General features: G+C 37.5%; 1 protein-coding gene across 13 annotated transcripts in view; it reads right to left on the bottom strand.

The window, feature by feature from the left end:
• The window catches only part of CCDC171 (coiled-coil domain containing 171), a 152,784-nt gene that overhangs the window by 116,265 nt on the left and 18,552 nt on the right, over window positions 1–17,967 (bottom strand). For 10 of the 13 annotated variants that reach the window (XM_075410936.1, XM_075410935.1, XM_075410934.1 and 7 more), the window contains 2 exons: window positions 8,159–8,251; window positions 6,668–6,828 (listed from right to left, as the gene is read on the bottom strand). The exons of 2 other annotated variants lie outside the window; for them this stretch is intronic. In XM_075410936.1, coding sequence (XP_075267051.1) covers window positions 6,668–6,828; window positions 8,159–8,251 — 254 coding nt within the window. The remainder of the gene's footprint in view (window positions 1–6,667; window positions 6,829–8,158; window positions 8,252–17,967) is intronic. One more of the 13 variants, XM_075410941.1, reaches the window with a different exon arrangement.

Here is a 17,967-nt window from a genome sequence, read left to right as displayed (position 1 = left end):
CCAATGTCACAGCAAGGCTGCTTTGAAACAGTCCTCTCTGAAAAGTCACAGAGACTGGGGCGGATCCCTGGCAAATTGAGAAGGGTAAATGTCATCTGTATATTCAGAAAAGGGCAAAAGAACAAGCCAAGGAACTATAGACCAGTTAGCTTTATTTCAGTCCCACAAATGTTATGAAGCAAGTCCTCTTGAACAAATTTCTGGGGTCATGAAAGAGAAAAAGGTGACCGGGAACAGTCAGTGAGGATTTACCACAGCTAAATGATGTCTGGCCAACTCAGTTATATTCTGTGATAAAATGACTAGATCTGTGAACAAAAGGAGAGCAAGCAGATTAAATGTAACTCAACTTTAGCAAGGCTTTTGGTCCTGTCTCACACATTATTTTTATAGCCATGGTAGGACTTAGTCTAGATATGTGAACTACAACATTGATAAAAACGGTTTGATGGTAAAGCTCAGATGGTAGTGGCTGGTAACAAGTGGAGTCCTGCAGGAGTCTGTATTGGGATCCGCTTAACATCTTTATCCATGACCAGGATTAGGCCAAGAGTGCAATCTCACCAAGTTTGCAGGTAACAGTGAACTGGGTGTGGGGGTAGGCCACGACACAACACAATTGATACACTCAAGAGAAAGCATCAAGGGCTGCCATATCCTAGAACCTAGACAGGGAGGAGGAACAGGCCAGCATGAACCTTCTGCGATTCAGCAATGACACGTGCAAAGATCTTAATTTAGGAAGTAAGAGCCCCCTGAAACAACATGGCTGGTAACTGGCTGGGGAGGAGCTATGCTCAAGAAGGACCTGCTAATCTTGGTAGATGGCAAGCTAGCCACAAATCAGCATCATGGCACACAAGTAGAGATAGCTAACAGCATCCTGGGCTGTATCAGTAGCAGCATAGTCAGAAGATCAAGGCAAGTGATTAATCACTTTTTATTTGGCACTCTTCCTTCAACACATCTAGGATAACGACCAGTTTTAAGCACATACCTCCCCCACAACACAGGAAAAATGTTGGAGTGCTCTCAGGGGAGGGTCACCAACATGGTCAGGGGCTAAAGTACACATAAGAATTCAGTGAACTTGGGATGTTCAGGCTGGAGAAGATATAACTTCAAGGTGTACAACAGGACCCCCCAATATCATAATCAAGGTTATCAAGCAGATGCAGTCAGTCACTTCACAGCAATGTATGACTAGAGGACAAGAGACAACAATCACAAACCGAATCCAAAGAGGTTCGGACAAGCAGAAACTTTTTCCACCATAATGACAGTCAAACAGTGGAACAGGTTACCATAGAGGTTGTGCCACCTCCAGTCTTCGAGGTTTTGAAGACCTAACTGGACGAAGCTCTGAGCAACCTGATCTCATAGCCGATCCTGGTTTGAGCAGAATGTTGGACTACAGATCTCCTGCAAATCCCTTCAGCCAGAACTATCCCACTTAGCAGTGGGAACATCCGCTTATCTCTCATTTCTTTGTCTCTTCTCCTATCATTTCTGTCTCACCAGAACTGAAAGAAATGCAAAGGGCACAAAGTTCTTCCAACACTGAAATCTGTAAATCAATATTGTTCCTTCCTGACTTTGACTTATTTCTTATAGATCAACGTATCTTTTTAGCTGAAAGCCTGTTTTATCAGTTCTCTAAATACCTATGTGCTTCTGCTTCAGCCTGGCTGATTTTTTTTTCTTTTACCTGTAGATGAGTACTACTTATTCTTAGAGAAAGAACTTGCCTGCTTCAGTCACTCAACGTAGCTTCGACTCCCACAGCTTTCAGAAACACAACAAAAGCAGTTCCAATTTATTCTGTCATGCTCTCACTTTTTTCAAGAAAAGTAAATTCACTATGAGACCCAAATTCCCTGTTGCTTCCAATTTACATAGTGCTACTGGGCTCAGAGCTAATTAACAAATCATGCAGCCCAGAAAAGCCCATTTGCTCTGTTTTAGTTATTAGAACCATCTTTTTCTGAGAAAATTAATTCTCACAGCTTTCTATAACTTCCAACTTTGGTATCACTTACATCAAGTCTAGCTAAAAAGACATACAAGTGTTCTAGCACAACAAATGAAAGTCTCGAAGACTTTCCAAAGACTGAGGCTTGAAAACAAACTCATGGGACTCCTCTAGAAAAATGGAAAATGTTACAATGCCAAAACACGGCTTAAAAGAAAAAGCCAAGCTCCTGACATTGTCTGGAGTCCAAGGACCACAGCCTTCAAAGGTAAGCAGATCAAAGGCTCTTGTATTCTCTCTGAAGGGACTCAGTGAAAGCAATCACTGATATTCACCAATGTTACTGATACCTGTATGCATCAAAGAATAAAAAAGGCACAGGAAAGAGACGAGGCAGTATATGCCCAACTCACGTAATTACCTCAAGGGAACTGAGCATATTGATGTCCATCTGAGATCAAGCTTGACCTTCACTACCTATCTTTATACAGCTCTGGAAATTTAGGTGTCTGGACTAATAAAATTGTAAGGAAAAGTTGTTTCTGTTTCTTCAATCTCTATTAACAAAACCACCAACTGTTTAACTGTGTGAGCTTTCACGGAAAGGTTTGCATTCTTTGAAATCACAGAAGATAATCTGTTTTCAAAAAACTCAGTTGACAGAAGCTGCAAGGAGTAATGGCCTGAATCAGCAGATGATTGCAAGTAGTGAAAAGTAGTGTTTGGATATTAGACAAAGTTTATTCTGATATCCAATTAACATACCAAACAGATGTTTTAAGTAGGCACAAATTCTCTTTCGTACCAAAAAAAACCCCAAGATAAGGCAAATCTGCTTTCCTGGGAAAGAAGTGTTCAACAGAATTATACAGTTCAGAAGAAAAGGGAAAGGCTGTTCAAGGTTCTTGTTGCATTTTAGTAACACAAGTACTTATTTCTCTGTAAGCATTAATATCGAAGTTCCTAATGCAACTGTTCCCATAACTGTAAGAACTATATTTCCTAGTCCTCGCCACAACAAATACATATACTCTGATATTTCCTACAGCAATCCCAGACAAAGAACTACAGTCCCTTAAAAACAACCATTTGGGGGGCTTTTTGAGGATAAGGTTTTTGTTTAAGAGTTCTTCCCATTTTTCCAAGATGTAATTTTCATGCAGCAGAACTACCCTAAACACAAAAACAATCACCTTGAAGAAATAGCTTCATACATCTAGATAAAAGATTCTCACAAGGAACAACACATTACTGAATGCAGCAGCATAATTCAATATTTAACCATTATCCTTACACTGGTCTGAATAATCTAATACAGAAAAGTAAGAATCTCTCAAAGACTTAGTTTGAAAATTACTACTTATAGATTTTCACAATTTGTAACTAACAGCACTAATTTAAAATTTAAAACACAGATCCTGTGGTAAAACTTGGAAAGTTCTAACAGTTTAGAAAAAAGCACATTTAAGCTACCATCAAAAATGCTTCTAATTAGCTTACATTCTATCTCTATTATCATTCTTTGATTCTCAGAACATATTCGTACTAATAATAGAATAATTGAGGCCTTAAACAATCACATCCCTCTCACTAACCCAGTAGAGTGTAATTTACAATTAGAGTTGTTGAAAGAGTGTTCACATTCAACACCTAAAGAGACAGTGGAGTTCCACATGCTAACAATTGGACAGTATTATTCTATGTGCAGGCAGTATTCCACTTCAAGACTACTTCTTGAGATAAAGGCCTTTGCTCATCTGAGAAATACATATAATTCACAGAATTATACTCTGACAAACTCTGTTTAAAAATGTAGTTGAGGAAGTCATGTTTTTTCTGAACTTTCTGTGGGGCCAAAGGAACCTTCATGAGAGGATCTTGTACTGAAAACTATTACAGATCACAGATATCTAACATAAAACATCATATAGCAACATGAAAGTATGAATTTGCTAAAATAGAGAGGGGTACCTAAGAGAACAGTTGTGATGAAAGTTAAGAACAACTGAAGATAGAAAACAAAAGTACCAAAATGCCTAACATACTAGAAACCTTGAGAATCAAATTGTTTTACCAATATGTAACTCGCAGTGTAAAGCATTAACACTCCCTTCAGGACCTAGTACGTTTGCATGATGTGTGATTTACATTTTTAGTGCATGTGTAACACTTCAATAGGTTACTGTGTTTTTTAAATTTATTTATGCAGAATTCATGACTCCGCATTTATTTCGCAGCAAATGATAAAATCAGAACAGGCAATCTTCTGTAATTTTAACCCTTTATTTGTGACTACATCAAAGCTGAACATGACCCATGTGTTCAGACTCACATTCATTTTCTGAAGAGCTATAAAGATAAAAAACAGTGCAGTTCTGCACTTCAAAAGTTAAGTACTTTCAAAAGTCATAGATACAATTTCTACAAGTCTATTAACTCCTCAGATGGACTGACTGCACCTTAAATTTGACAGTATCTGTGGTTCATTAATCTCATTACCTTGAACTTCAGAAGCAAAAGCTACAGGTCAGATTCACTTGTTTTCTCTAAGAACGCAAGAGACATAATAAAAGATACCATGACAGACACGAGCTGTTTGTACAAACCGAGGGCTACTTTCTAAGCCTGGACAGAAACAACATGAGAAAAATTCCCAGAACTTCCAGAAGGAATGAGTAAATGGTATATGGAGACTCTTGGAGGGTAAACAGCTCCCTGACTGACTACAGAAAGCCATAGTGTGGTAGCCTTGTTGACAAGAAAGCTGATATTTTTCAAGACTGAAAACTACTCCAGCTTAACAGGCATTTGCCAAAAAACCTAAACAAGCCGTGTCTCTCACTTGAGGATGCTGAATTTGGCTGGTCTAACCTCAAACACAAAGACAGACCTGGGAACATTTGACCTTGAAAGGACTGAAGAAACAGTCCACAAACAAGCACTGGAAGACCAAGAAAACTTTTAAGTCTGATGGGAAGAGAAAGATTTTATCTGTAACATGAATGTTCCATGTTTTCTGGACTACTCGAATACAGAAATCTACCGGGGGGGGGGGGGGGGGGGGGGCGGAACACACACAAACCATATTCTCTGTAAGAATAAGTTACATACAAGAAACTCATATAGTGTGAAGTAGCTTGTGAAGTAAAACTACTGATCCAACAGCCATTCCTCCAAACAAGGCTGTTTTGAACAGAAGGGAGCTTTTACAAAAATGAAACAACAAAAACAGCAAATCCGTGGTACAGACCTTCCCGAGTTCAAGGAAAGGCAAAGAACTTGGTCTTACTTTAGTGCCATGTATGTTGCTGCCATAGGATTTACACTCAAAGCAAAAACAATCAGACAAGATGAGTTAACAGTTTAATTAACTGATGTCATTTCAGGACCATAAAGAATCTTGAAATACACTTCTTCAGTTTCCCAGCTGTGAAGACTGCAGTCTTCCTGAACCATCACATTAGATTAATATCATTATGTATTTCACACGTTTTCACAAATTTAATAATATAAAAATTGTTTCTTTTTCTTTAAGGAAAAAAGCTTTTAATTTTTTAATATGACTTTGGCTTACTTAAATGCACAATCTTACATTTAGACTTCTTTTTGCCTTATTTTAATGAAGAGCTCTAAGGTGTTTATAATACAGAACAGGTTTCAACTATTTTACTAAAAACATCTCTAACCGTGTATATAGAAAGACATTCTCAGGTCCACAAAATTCCTTACTTGTATGTAAATCAGTTACTTCTGTTCTCCACTGTTACTTGTGTAAACAAGTCAACATAAACATACATATATATACAGATCCATATAATCCTAGACAGAAAGAGACACCATCTCTGTCTTTTTCCAACCCATTCTACTGGATTGAGCCTCTTCCCACACCCCCACTGTGCACCACCCATTTTAAGTCTTCCCAAATCTTCTCTTTACCTAAACATCACCCACTACCATCCTTAATTTCACCTACTCCTCAGTTCTTTGTCTTCCAACACCACTCTTCTGACATTTTCTCACCCCAATATATACTTGATTCAGCCAGGGAAGAAGATTCAGTACTGTGCATCCTGTATCTTCCTGGGGAATATAACAAGGATGCTCTTCCAAAAACTGTCGACCACAGACACAGCAGATTGTGCTAAGCACGAAAGAAATCTCAGGTGATTTTGTCTGCTCTCATACACTTCACCGCTTTTTCTATTTTTCGTTACCAAGTTAAAACTTTCCACAATTATTCAAAAGCTGAAAGCAAAGATTATCCGCTATAAATTATACACAGCTTACAGATAGAAGTCCTAAATATTCATCTAGCTTCCTGAAGTGAAAAACAATGTTTTCATAACAATGTAAGTGCATACAGAAAAAAAAAAAAAATCTGTTATAAACCTGACACGTTTTCCCACACTCCTCCCAAATACTACAGGACCCTATCATAACTATTACTTTCAACATTCTTGTTTTGGCAAATAACCTATAACAGATCAGTTATTTTCTCTACTGACCCATAATATGTACGGTTACTGATACGGACCTGTTATTAATGGAATGCCAGGTTCTGAACCTTGGCTTGGTTTCGTAAACAGCATCAGACTGTGTTGCTTTCTAGTGACTGAAAACTACAGAGAATGTAAACTCTAAGTGGTACTCAAGCTGTCTACTGCTATTTTACAATGAATTTAAAAGGTAACTTACACATTGAGTTTTTCCAAGTTCTCTCGGGCATTATGTTTTTCTCTCTCATATGCACTTTCTACCTCTTTGAACTCTTTCTTGATCATTTCTAAATCCGAAAGAGCTTGCACTTGGCTGGCTTTTTCCACCTGCAAAGCTCCTTCAAGGTCTCGAATTCTTAACTACCAAATGATAAGAAAGCAATTGAAGCAAGTTAGGAAAAACTATCATGATTTTTAAAGCTGTTCTACATTCTGTTCTGCTTCACAGATAACTACATTCTATTAATTACCTGTGGAAATATATACACCGAAAGCATGGAACACATGTAAAAATGTATGAATACTTACTGTTCAAAACATAGAAAATACATATGCTGACCAAAAGTGCCTGTTGTTCTCCTTTGGCAGCGTCTGGATATTTCCTTTTTCAGTTATTACTGAAGTTTTCCAGGGGAATTCTACTTCTTTAGCAGACTCGTGAAAGTGTGGGATTAGCAATGAAGGCTACAATCCCACTTAGCAAAAAGCACACTTCAAGCTTGTTCATGTATATGAACAAAGAAGAAAACCTTACCAGTCATCCACTCATAAAAGATAATCTCTAACTTTAAGCAATGTTACCCTCTCAGTTCCTTTGTATGTTGTAAAGTAGAGAGAGGAAAATAAGAAAATGAAATTCTTGCCTTTCTACTAGTTTAATCATCACTTTAAAAAATTTAAGTGCCTGTACATAGAGAAGATCATGAGAATAAGAAAATAACTGATTGAAGAACGGCAGTGTTTATTTTCATTACTCAGAAAAGAAACAAAAAGATACTATTTTTTTTTATTTTTTCAAAAGTCCAGGGTGAAAGGCTTCTCAGTTGGTATGAGATTACTAAGCAATTGTCATTTAGCTTTTTCTCGCGTGCTTTTTAAAATATACCACCATTGCCTTACTGAAGCAAATCCCATGAGATACAGTTTAACAACAGAAAGATTTAATATTCAAGTATATATACCACATTCATATAATCAATCTTCACTGTAACTGCAGATATAGTAACTTTGCTTGAAGCTGAAATGTACTCTGAATAATTACATTTGGAACTGCAGTTTCAGGATGCATCAAAATGTTACTCGTAGAGAAGTTGGATGTTTGCACTGTATCTCCAAATAGTTGTAAGTGCCCATTCAAAAGATACAAGGCAGGATATTTACACAGTAGTATACTGTTTAGCTATTATGAAAGATTTCCTTTCTCCTCACTGTTTAATGCTAGTGGGAATTCTCAAACTTACAAATGTAACATTTAGTCTAATAACTTTACTGTGCCCTGAAAAGCAGGTACTTTTTAATTCTCTCCCTTTATATATTAGCTATTACAATTTTGACACTTGTTGCAAAAATACTATTCGTTGTTTTCACTGAAGCAAGTAAATGATCTTAATGTTCTTGGAAGATTGCATCTTTACAACTTCATCAACTCTTTTACTGTAAACTTCTACAAAATACTTAACAAAAACTTTACCTGGATGGTGTCTGAATTGAGTTTGGATTCCAAATGTGCTGCTCTCTCTGCTTCAATGTTTTCTTCCAGTTTCCTTATTCTCACTGCAGCTGCCTAAAAGTACATTTTGAAGAAACTGAAGTCCAGAGAGACGGTAAACATGATACGAAGACTACCCATCCAGTCTATTAGGACTCCATACAATGAACCCAATGTATCTGAACTACTTGCACTTTGGAACTGTAAGAATTCATACCAAAAAATAAATATAAAAATAATTTTTACATATCTGGGATTGTTTCTAGTATTTTATATTAATGTGATAATAATATTTATAAATTATTTTCTACTTAAAGAAACTGATGTAGCATTATGCTACTGCTGCATTTTTTACAATCAAGAAAACTGCAGCTGGAGTCAGAAAGCAGAAAGACCAAGTTAAATACTCTACCTATTCCCCTACTATGTGCTTTTTCACCAAGGTTGTCACCTGAGGCAACATAACCACAACCTGTATGTTCCAATATACAATCCACTATCAAAAAAAAAAAAAAAAATTTACAATTTCAGTGACAAGACAGATGAAACACAGAGAAGATATAGAATTCATCAAAAATATGTTAGCTTCGGCACCTAATTTCCAATTCAGGTGCCCAGAACAGACTGCTTTGCAATCCTGGACTAGTCATAGTTTCCCTACAACAAAAATCTGTAAACTTGGTAATGTTTTAAAGCACTAACCTATTATTTTTTTACTGCTGTGCTCCTTGACCTGTAACTATTCCGTTATGTTTTTGTCTAGCAATTATCAGGATGTTCATCTCTAACAAATATCCTGACTACTTCAGTCAGTTACTACATCTTATTACACTGAATACCTGTACAGGCATGCACAGTTTAAGCAAAATGGGATTCTCTAAGTTAAACAGTTGCATCTTTCTCATTCATTCTTATAACATCTAGAAAAGCACAAAGATGCCAATGACTATGCTACAAATCTACTTGGAAATTTGGACTGCCTACAAAAAGTTCAAGAAGTAGTCTACATTTTTACTAAACTTTTTTCAAAGTGATCCAAGCCGAAAAAAATTCTTTCAAGTCACAATAAACACAAGAGCAATCACCAGATACATATGTCCAGATAAAGGCCTGGACACAGAATTTCATCTGGAAAAACACTTTTACCAAAAGCAATAACTAAAGATCTGATATAATGGAAATTCACATGCAATTTTAACTACACCATTTTCTATCAATAAAATCCTTTCACTTTGACTGCTAACTGAATTGAAAAGAAAAAGTCATCCCAGAATGTCTCTTGGTTTCCTGTTAGATCAGTGATGTCAAGAACAAGTAATTAATATTAATAAGTCATTTAACAAAAGCATATTTAAGGTTACATAAATACAATCAAAGTTAGTCATTTTGGAAAAGTAAAACAAAATAGCAAGTATGTCAGACTGCATCTTGATTCTGAAAATTTAAGAGATGTTAGAATAAAAACTCTTGGCAATAAATTTAAACTTTGTATAATCACACACACACAATAAAACTTTTGAAGTCCATGGAAAGCCAACTAAACAGAAAAGCAGCAACAGCACAGAGCTTACAAACCTACTCCAAAGTACGGTCTGTCAAAAGGATTAAACTCTGCCTTTTCCCAGGAGATTTATCTGCTTAACATACTTGATAAAAAAAAAATTCACAAATCCTGCACAAACACTCCCATTGTACTGCCACATTGCTAAGACTATTCTCAAAAATAGCTTGATTTAGGCTCCTAACAGTATTATTCCTTCCTAACACTAGCTCCTACTCCCCTTTGCCCTTAATGGAGAATTAGCAAACTACCTCCTGCTTCAGTTTGGAAGGACTCCTTAGCATACTCCAACAAGTCAACATTTTTCAACAGGATGGTTTTACACAAGAATATTGCCAGCCTAGTAAAAGTAGTCAGTGAACAGTAAATATAAGTGATGCGGATTTAATTTCTTTTTTAATAACATTTAAAGTCAGCCTGAAAATAATTCTATTTTAAGTTTGACGAGAAGAATAATGGAAACAGTGAGGAAGGTACCTATCACAACATTTAGAGTGGGAAACCTATTTCTTAAAAAAATAAAATGAAGACATAGAAACTTCACTGAGAATATTTCACTGCATACCCTCAAAATCAAAAACGCTTTCCTGTCCTTGGATGGTTTGTTCAAGTGTCTATTCTCTTAGCAAACAATTAAATGGAAAAAGAAAAAAAAAGTGATTCTGCAAGTAAAGTTTTTAGGTGCAACTTAATTCACAAGCTCTGTACTGCATTTGACTTCTAAGTCTTATTTTATTCCCTGAGCACCAGTCCAAAGCAGAACTATGCCTTCATCTCAGCCTCTCTTCAGCTGAAACAAGAAATGCAGGACACTATCAACTTGGTTAACTTACCCTCTCAAATGGAGCCCCCTAAAGCTGTTAGATTTCATCAGTTCCAAGAAGAAAAATAAAACCAGAAAAAATAAACAACAGCTTGAGTGAGGGCATCTGCAAGAAAGAAAAACTGCAGCAATCACATTCTCCCAAACACAGCATGCAGGTATCAGTTCTATGTACAGTTCTTTAAAAGTAGACTCTGTCTCCTTGAGCCAACATGATGGACGCTACCTGCAAGGACAACAGACATGGTCCAAACGAAACATGAATTCCCAGAAATATAGAAACTTCAGTCCTAAGAAAATCCTGGGACAGTGAGGGAAGAGAGGCAGGAGCAAACAGACACTTGTAAGAAGTGCCAATGTATCAGTCTTTCGCTGTCTGAAGTAAGAGTAATTCCATTTAAAAACAGACATATTTGCAGATGGTTCATTTGCTCGAGTTGTCACAAGTCACTGAAGAATTAACTTGTAGAATTAGCATGTCTGTAAAAAGCAAAGCACTGGGAAAACAAGCATTTCAGCTACAGACTCCTGGTGATCTCTGGAATGTGAGAAAAAGGCTCCTAATTGCAAGTAAGACAGTGTGTCTAAGCTACTGTAAAGGAGGTATGAATCTTAGGCACCAATCAAAGAAGAGCTAGACGTACATGACAGGTATCCAATGGAAAGTAGTCAAAGGATTCATGGCAGTACACAAACTAAATTAGAAACTATTGACAGGTAAGTATCATCTTACAGATCACATCCCCATACAATGGCATGAGAAAATTGACTTGTTCAAAACTGGGGTTTCTATACAAGGTCAAGAATCTCAACCACTTATTCCTGCTTTTAAAGCTCACCTTCTTCCACAATTTAAATTCTTTGAAGCTTGCCTCATAGCAGTAGTTTGTTACAGTTTTGATTATTAAAACCTTGTTTAAATTAGTTCACAGGACTTTCAGAAAACAAAGACCTAGGAAGAGATAAAATGTTATTTTCATTCAAGGCAAGTCACCCTCAGGGATCTGACAGGACATGTCACTAATTTCTTGTATTGCTAGAAGCCAAAGATGAAGAGTGAACTACGTTCTCCTCAACAGTCTCAGAAGATTACTCAGGTAAACTTTAATCTTGGTTTATCAGCATAAGCAGCGCTCTTACCCAGAAGAGATTCAGATGCTTAAAACAGCTTGCAGAAGAAATACATCTGTAAACTGACAAAGTCAGGTAGATACTGTCTGTGTCTGGTGGAGCAATGAATATTCTTTTTCCTGGCTTCTATGATTATGGTTCACCATTCATCTCACAAATTTAAACTAAGTCAGATGCCAGCAAATCAGTGGGAAATTAGTGAGAAAACGAAAAATTCGTGAGAGAAATCTAACTAGCCATTAGCACATAAACCTTGCTAAGTAATACAGAGTTATTATATATAAAGAAATTCAGATTTCCTTAGACTGGCCTAAGGAAAAGAATCTTGGAACCACCGTTTATCTAAGTGAACGTAAGCCACACAAGTTGCACCTGGATTCCAAGCTGAGTCTGAAGTTCCATTTGGGAAGAACACAGCTGCAAAAAAAACACTATACAGAAAATCTTATCTATTTTGTTAGTAAAGGTTCAAACAGGCTCTTCTGATACTTCTACACACTTCTCTTAACCGCGAAAGGCTGCATGCTCTACCAGTGAGAATGATCCATTACGCACTCTGTGAGGGTAAGAAAGAAATGTCAGGGATGAGTCTAACCTCTAACACCACACCAACAATTCCAGCAACAGAAAGTATGAGGAGAAGAGTTCTGTGTTCCTGTCTGACAAACAGAAGGACACTGGTACCAGAATCCTGATAGCCAGGCAAATCTCTTCAAATCAGAGGAAAGGTGAGAATCAGTATCCTTATTGAACCATACGTGTCAGAAAACTTTACACAATGCCTGTCTAGAAAGAAGCAGCTGTGTGAAAACAAGTTATAGAGAAAGGCTGCAGCCCACAGACATCCAGAGCAGTCTCTCAACCAGGCGTCAAATGGGAATACTTTCTGGTTTAGCTTGGAACGCTTGTTGTCAGGTCCAAGTAAGAGAGTTCGATCTCAATGGTGGATCCAAAAAGTGGACTCTCCAGCGGTTACAAATGATCTCTTATTCAACATTGAAAAACATCGGTTATTCATCAAGATTCAGTCACTCATTACTGCCATGTGCACCTAACAGGATATATGAAGGCAAACATCTTAAGAGACCACACACAAACTCATGGAAGGTCCAAAGGTTCCTTGGATATTCAAGTCGAGTCAATTTCAGTCTTAAAGAACAAAGATATCTGGGATTTGTTTCCATGATAGCTCAGACAGAATTGTGACTTTTAAGAAACAGTAAATAAAAATGACTAAGAAAACTTCAATGTCAGCCTTAGAACGTGTGGGCAACAGTGCTATATGTTTAGGCTAATCTGTTAAGGTTTCCAGTGTCCTGCTGCATGTCAGTCTAATGTGGTTTCCAGGAGACATTTTCTGCATGCTAACCATTGTCCAAAGTGGTCTTCGTGGCTTCCACTTTTCTCAGCTCCTCACAATTGCTGCAATATTTGTGAATGCTGGGGCACTCTGTACTGAAAGAGTAATTCAGTATCCTACCTTTCTGCAATACAACCGTCACAAAAATGTAACCATTTGACATTCCTATTTACATCAAATACCCTTTATCAGATAAGCAACAAAGAAAACACTAGGAAAAAAAGTACATGCACAACAGTTATTAAGTTTAGACAGAGTAACACTCTGCTTCTATTTAGATCACTTCTGCAATATTTTTCAGTTTAATTTTCCTAACAAGTTGTCAGGACACTTCTACTTCCCCACGGCTGAGGTCCAATCCCTATGTGAAATGCTCAGCCAAGAGAAGTTTTAAGTGGACACACTTGTACCTCGTGTCTGGATCATCATTCAACCACTCTGTGTGCTTCTATATTCAGATTAAGATCTTGCTTCTTCCTACTTAAAAGCATTTCCCTATGACTCATAACTCAGATCAGGAGGTCAGGTCTAAACACACCTTTGGGACATGTGCTGACCACTTCCACCTAGTGTTAGAAATGCTGATGCCTCTTGATCGTGGTAAGGTGGAGCCATCTCCTGTCCAGATAATAAACAACCTTTTAGTAACTGTAAAGTTACTTAACTGCAAACAGTTCTTAACTACCCAAGTAAATGTTCTTTCAGCCTGACAAGAGTGCGGTCAACCCTCGCTATAAACATTTCCTGTACATGAAGTCTGGAGTGACATGTCTCATTGACAGAGGTGCCATATTTGACCTGCACAACATCAGATAACAACTACACTGACATGGGGGCTACAAGATAAGCCACACGCTTTTCTTCAGGTTAAAAAAAAAAAAAAGTAAAAACAACTAGGGCTGCTAAACTGATACAGTCTGGTTGCCTTTGGATAAAGTCCAAGTCCATTCCAATCTGCAACAGACTTGCAGTTGGTGATCTCATCTGAAGTGCTCTCCCTTTCTACAGTACCTTGAAAAGAAAAAAAGATGTCCCTTTCGCTTCTCATGCTCAGCAGCTGGTAAACTCCTTAACAGTACATGAACTGACGCTGTAACTTTCTACACGCACACAGACAAGATTAACACGTGACTTGTTACTAACTCCTGGTGAGGGCTACATAAGACAGTATTCAAACAACTTTGGTCTGATGGTGGGGTAAGAGTGAACAGCCTTCAAACTGGACGTAATACGATGACATAGCAGATGGTAACGAGGAAGATCCTCACAGAAAGTGCCTTACGTCAGTGAGCTTGTCACTGGGGAAACACGAACTTTGGAGCCACCACAGAGATACCATTATGAAAACCACTGTACTTGGAGGATATACAAGAGTCACGGTAGCTAGAATTCCTAGATGTCAGCTGTACATTGTGGAGACACTAGAAAGCAGAGGTTTAAGTAGGAATAAGCCATCAAGAAGCGTGTAGTCATAAAAGACAAAAAGTAGTTTAAAGTTTAACCAGTAGCACTGTTAACTGGCTGTGGAATGTGTCCTCTCTTGCATTGCCTGGAGCTTTTTGAAGTCTTTCTTCTGAGAATTGTAACTTACCTAACACTGCAGTTCATGGTGAAATTAATAACAAGAAGGAGAAGAAAAAGCAGGTCTGCAGGTTTGCGTTGTTTTGCTTTGTTTTTAGCTGGGACATAAATTTCATGTTTCACTGACTGACACAGTAAGAAATTTAATACACCCACAGCCTGAAACTATTGCATGTACATATACCTCCTGCAAATACAGAGATGGACCATGGCTCAAGTCTTCTTCGCACTCATCTCCCCACCACAGCAGCATTACCAAGCTGATACAAGATGACACAGTCAGCAGGACATGAAAAGGTCAATATACTTACAGGTGGGGGAGCAGGAAAGGCAACGTGAAAGCTAAGGGTCTTTAAATAGTAACTCAAAGTCTCAGAAATACCGCAATATACTCAGTCTCAGAAAATAAAATGGACCAAGTTAGCGGACATTTTTCAGGCCTTATGAGAAATGCTTAAAAACTTTGAGAGACCTTGAGCTCCAGCTTACTAAGAGTTGGCAGCCTCAAACACATAAAACAAACAATAGAAAATCATTACATTTCTGTGAACAAGACAAAGAGTTTGAAATTTATGAACCAATAATTCTCTTTCTCATGGTAAAATCCACATTCCCCTTTCCTCCACTCTTCGTCAAACAGCTTTCCCACCCAGCTTCTTGGCAGCTAGACACATCACAAGAAACACTACTTTTATATACAAATTGCTCTTGTATTTCCCAAGAAATCATCTTGCCAGAGCAATGGAGCTAAAGGCTAAAATAAAAGACATTGGTTCCAGGAAACTGATTATCATAAATAGCAGTATCTTGATGAGTTCAACACAAACACATGAAAATTGTTCGACTACTGACTCTTAGGCTAAAAAGGCAGAACGAGAGTAAGGTTTCCAACCTAAATTTTTCTGGTACAGTGCATGTTCCACTTTGGAAGGACTCCATGTCCATGCTATGGTACACAACACTGGTATCACTGCAAACTGGAAAGCTAGCAGTTTAGACACTGTACCAACAGCTACCTTTTAACTGAATAGTCCACACAAACCTGCCATTATTCTTTGTCTTCATTTCTAATTCCAGAAACCAGAAATGCCCTCTTTTAGACCATGTTCAGAATAACGACGGAAGGATAAAACCAGACTAATATTTAAAAAAAAAAAGGGGGAAGGGGGCAGATTTTTTTCACTTTTCCTTCTTTATAATATAGTTTATTACATACACTTCTTCATAAGAGTGCCATCGTACAAAAAGATTCTAAATTTATCATTTCCTTTCATTACTGAAACATATTTTCCTGTATACTTCTCTCCTTTATGTCCAGCAGAGGGTAGTAAATTAACAGCTTTGTGAACTCAAAAATAAGTTCACCCATGCTGCATATCAAGTGGTAGCGTATAACAAAAGACTGTAAGATTGCCTTTTAACTAGAATTACACTACTTTTCACACAAATCACCTGAAGAAGTTCATCAAGAACTTAAGTATACATTTTCTAACCAAATGCCCATTAACACAAGGTATTCCACAGGGAAGCTGGAGTAAGACATGTCTCCTGTGTCCATCTTCCCAAAAAAAATGAATTTCAATCTACGAGCTAAAAATTCCATGAAGAGACATGAAGAAATACAGGGCTATTTCATGAAAAAATGTAGATCGTTCTGTCTAGGGTGCACTACTTTAAGGCTTCTATATCTGAATGGAAATCCATCCCAAATACTGACATCATAGGCAAAAATAAGAGTTCTATTTAACCACAGCTGGAGGTACAGGACTGGCTACCAGAACCTTACCCGTATTTCTAACATGGGTAACATTTATTCCCACACACTGAGGAGTTTTAAATTGACAGCTAGAACACCACAGCACTAAGTGAGAGTCATAACAGGCAGAAGCATAAGGAGACTTTGGCACACAGTGAAATCTACCGCCCAGGCTTTAGCGCCCTTCTTTAATGCCTCTTCCACAGTATATGGGAAGAATTTGGCAACTAAGAATGTGATCCACAGAAACCAACAGGCTAGCGAAGCAGCTGTTAAGACAAAGAGGAGGAAATTCTACTGACAGCAATGAGTGTAAATCCCAAAAATCTCCAGGCTTCACTGCAGCTCTCCTTTCTACTTGGGAATGCAGCATGCCCTTTTAAAAGGGCATAGTCCTTTCTGTCAAACACAATCAGAAGGGAAGATTGTGTTCATTTCCCCTCCTTTATGCAACAGATCTGTCCTTCAACACTGCTCCATTTCCTTCCCTTACAGCCTGCAAGACCAAAGTTCCAACAACTGATCTACAGAGGTGAAGAGCAGCTTATCTGGTCCCTATGGTTGAGGTCTTTCCACTCTGTTTCAGCATGAAGAACAGATAACACCTCTGCCTGACTGAGCTCCACAAGGTAAGACAGAAAAAGGAATGACAAATTTATACATCAAAGAAAGGTTACAATTAGATTTCAAACTCTGTTAATGCTAAACTGTCCCTCAGTAAATCCTTTCCCAAAAAAGTGGTAATGGGTGAGAGAATAACTTAAAATAGATTTTATTAACTTGAGTTTTGAACTTCAGAACCCCTGCAGCCTTTCATGACCACAGAAAAGGCAGAACAAATTTTGCTTCATGAATGGCGATGCAGAGTACTGGTACCCTGTAAGATGCAGCTGCTGCTGTTGTCACAAAGTCTGAGTCCACTATCCAGTATGAAGCCTATAGTAATCAATACCATCTACAGTAATGAATATTGAAAACTTAAAATATCTAACACTTTTGCTTCTTAAAGAATAAAGTATTTTCAGAGATGCTCATTAGTTAATTCCTCTTTGACTTCAAGTATAGAATGGGTAAGTTATTATTGTAGGCCCATTCAGATACTTACAGACATGCAATTTACTTTTGAGATGGTGAAATGAGATGCAAGCTGACTAAAGCATATGCACTGCAGTCTAACTTAGACCTCTTCTTTTAACAAAAATAACAGGGATGTGTGCTAATTTCCTAAAATTTCAGAATGCAAGAGGTTTCATCACATACTTTCCTTAATTACTGCTTAAATAACTAGACATAGCTACACGTACCACAAGACTGATTTATCTGTAGTCTGAATTTTGTTTCCTCATGTTTGTCATGTTTCCTCATGACATTATTAAGAGATTCAATAAGTTAAAATAATTTAATAAAAATTTATCAGCAATGAAAATATCTTAGCTGATTGTGGCTAACAGATCACATTCCCTGATAAAACCATATCCAGGGCACAGCAGTTCCACATTTTTAAGAAACTGAGTGTCTCCTTTTCAAATTTACAGATGGTGAGTATATACAATAAAAATATTTAGAAAGATAAATAATT

The sequence above is a fragment of the Opisthocomus hoazin genome, chromosome Z (assembly GCF_030867145.1).
Source record: "Opisthocomus hoazin isolate bOpiHoa1 chromosome Z, bOpiHoa1.hap1, whole genome shotgun sequence".
Classification (NCBI taxonomy): Eukaryota; Metazoa; Chordata; class Aves; order Opisthocomiformes; family Opisthocomidae; genus Opisthocomus; species Opisthocomus hoazin.
This window is presented reverse-complemented; position numbering and strand designations above follow the sequence as displayed.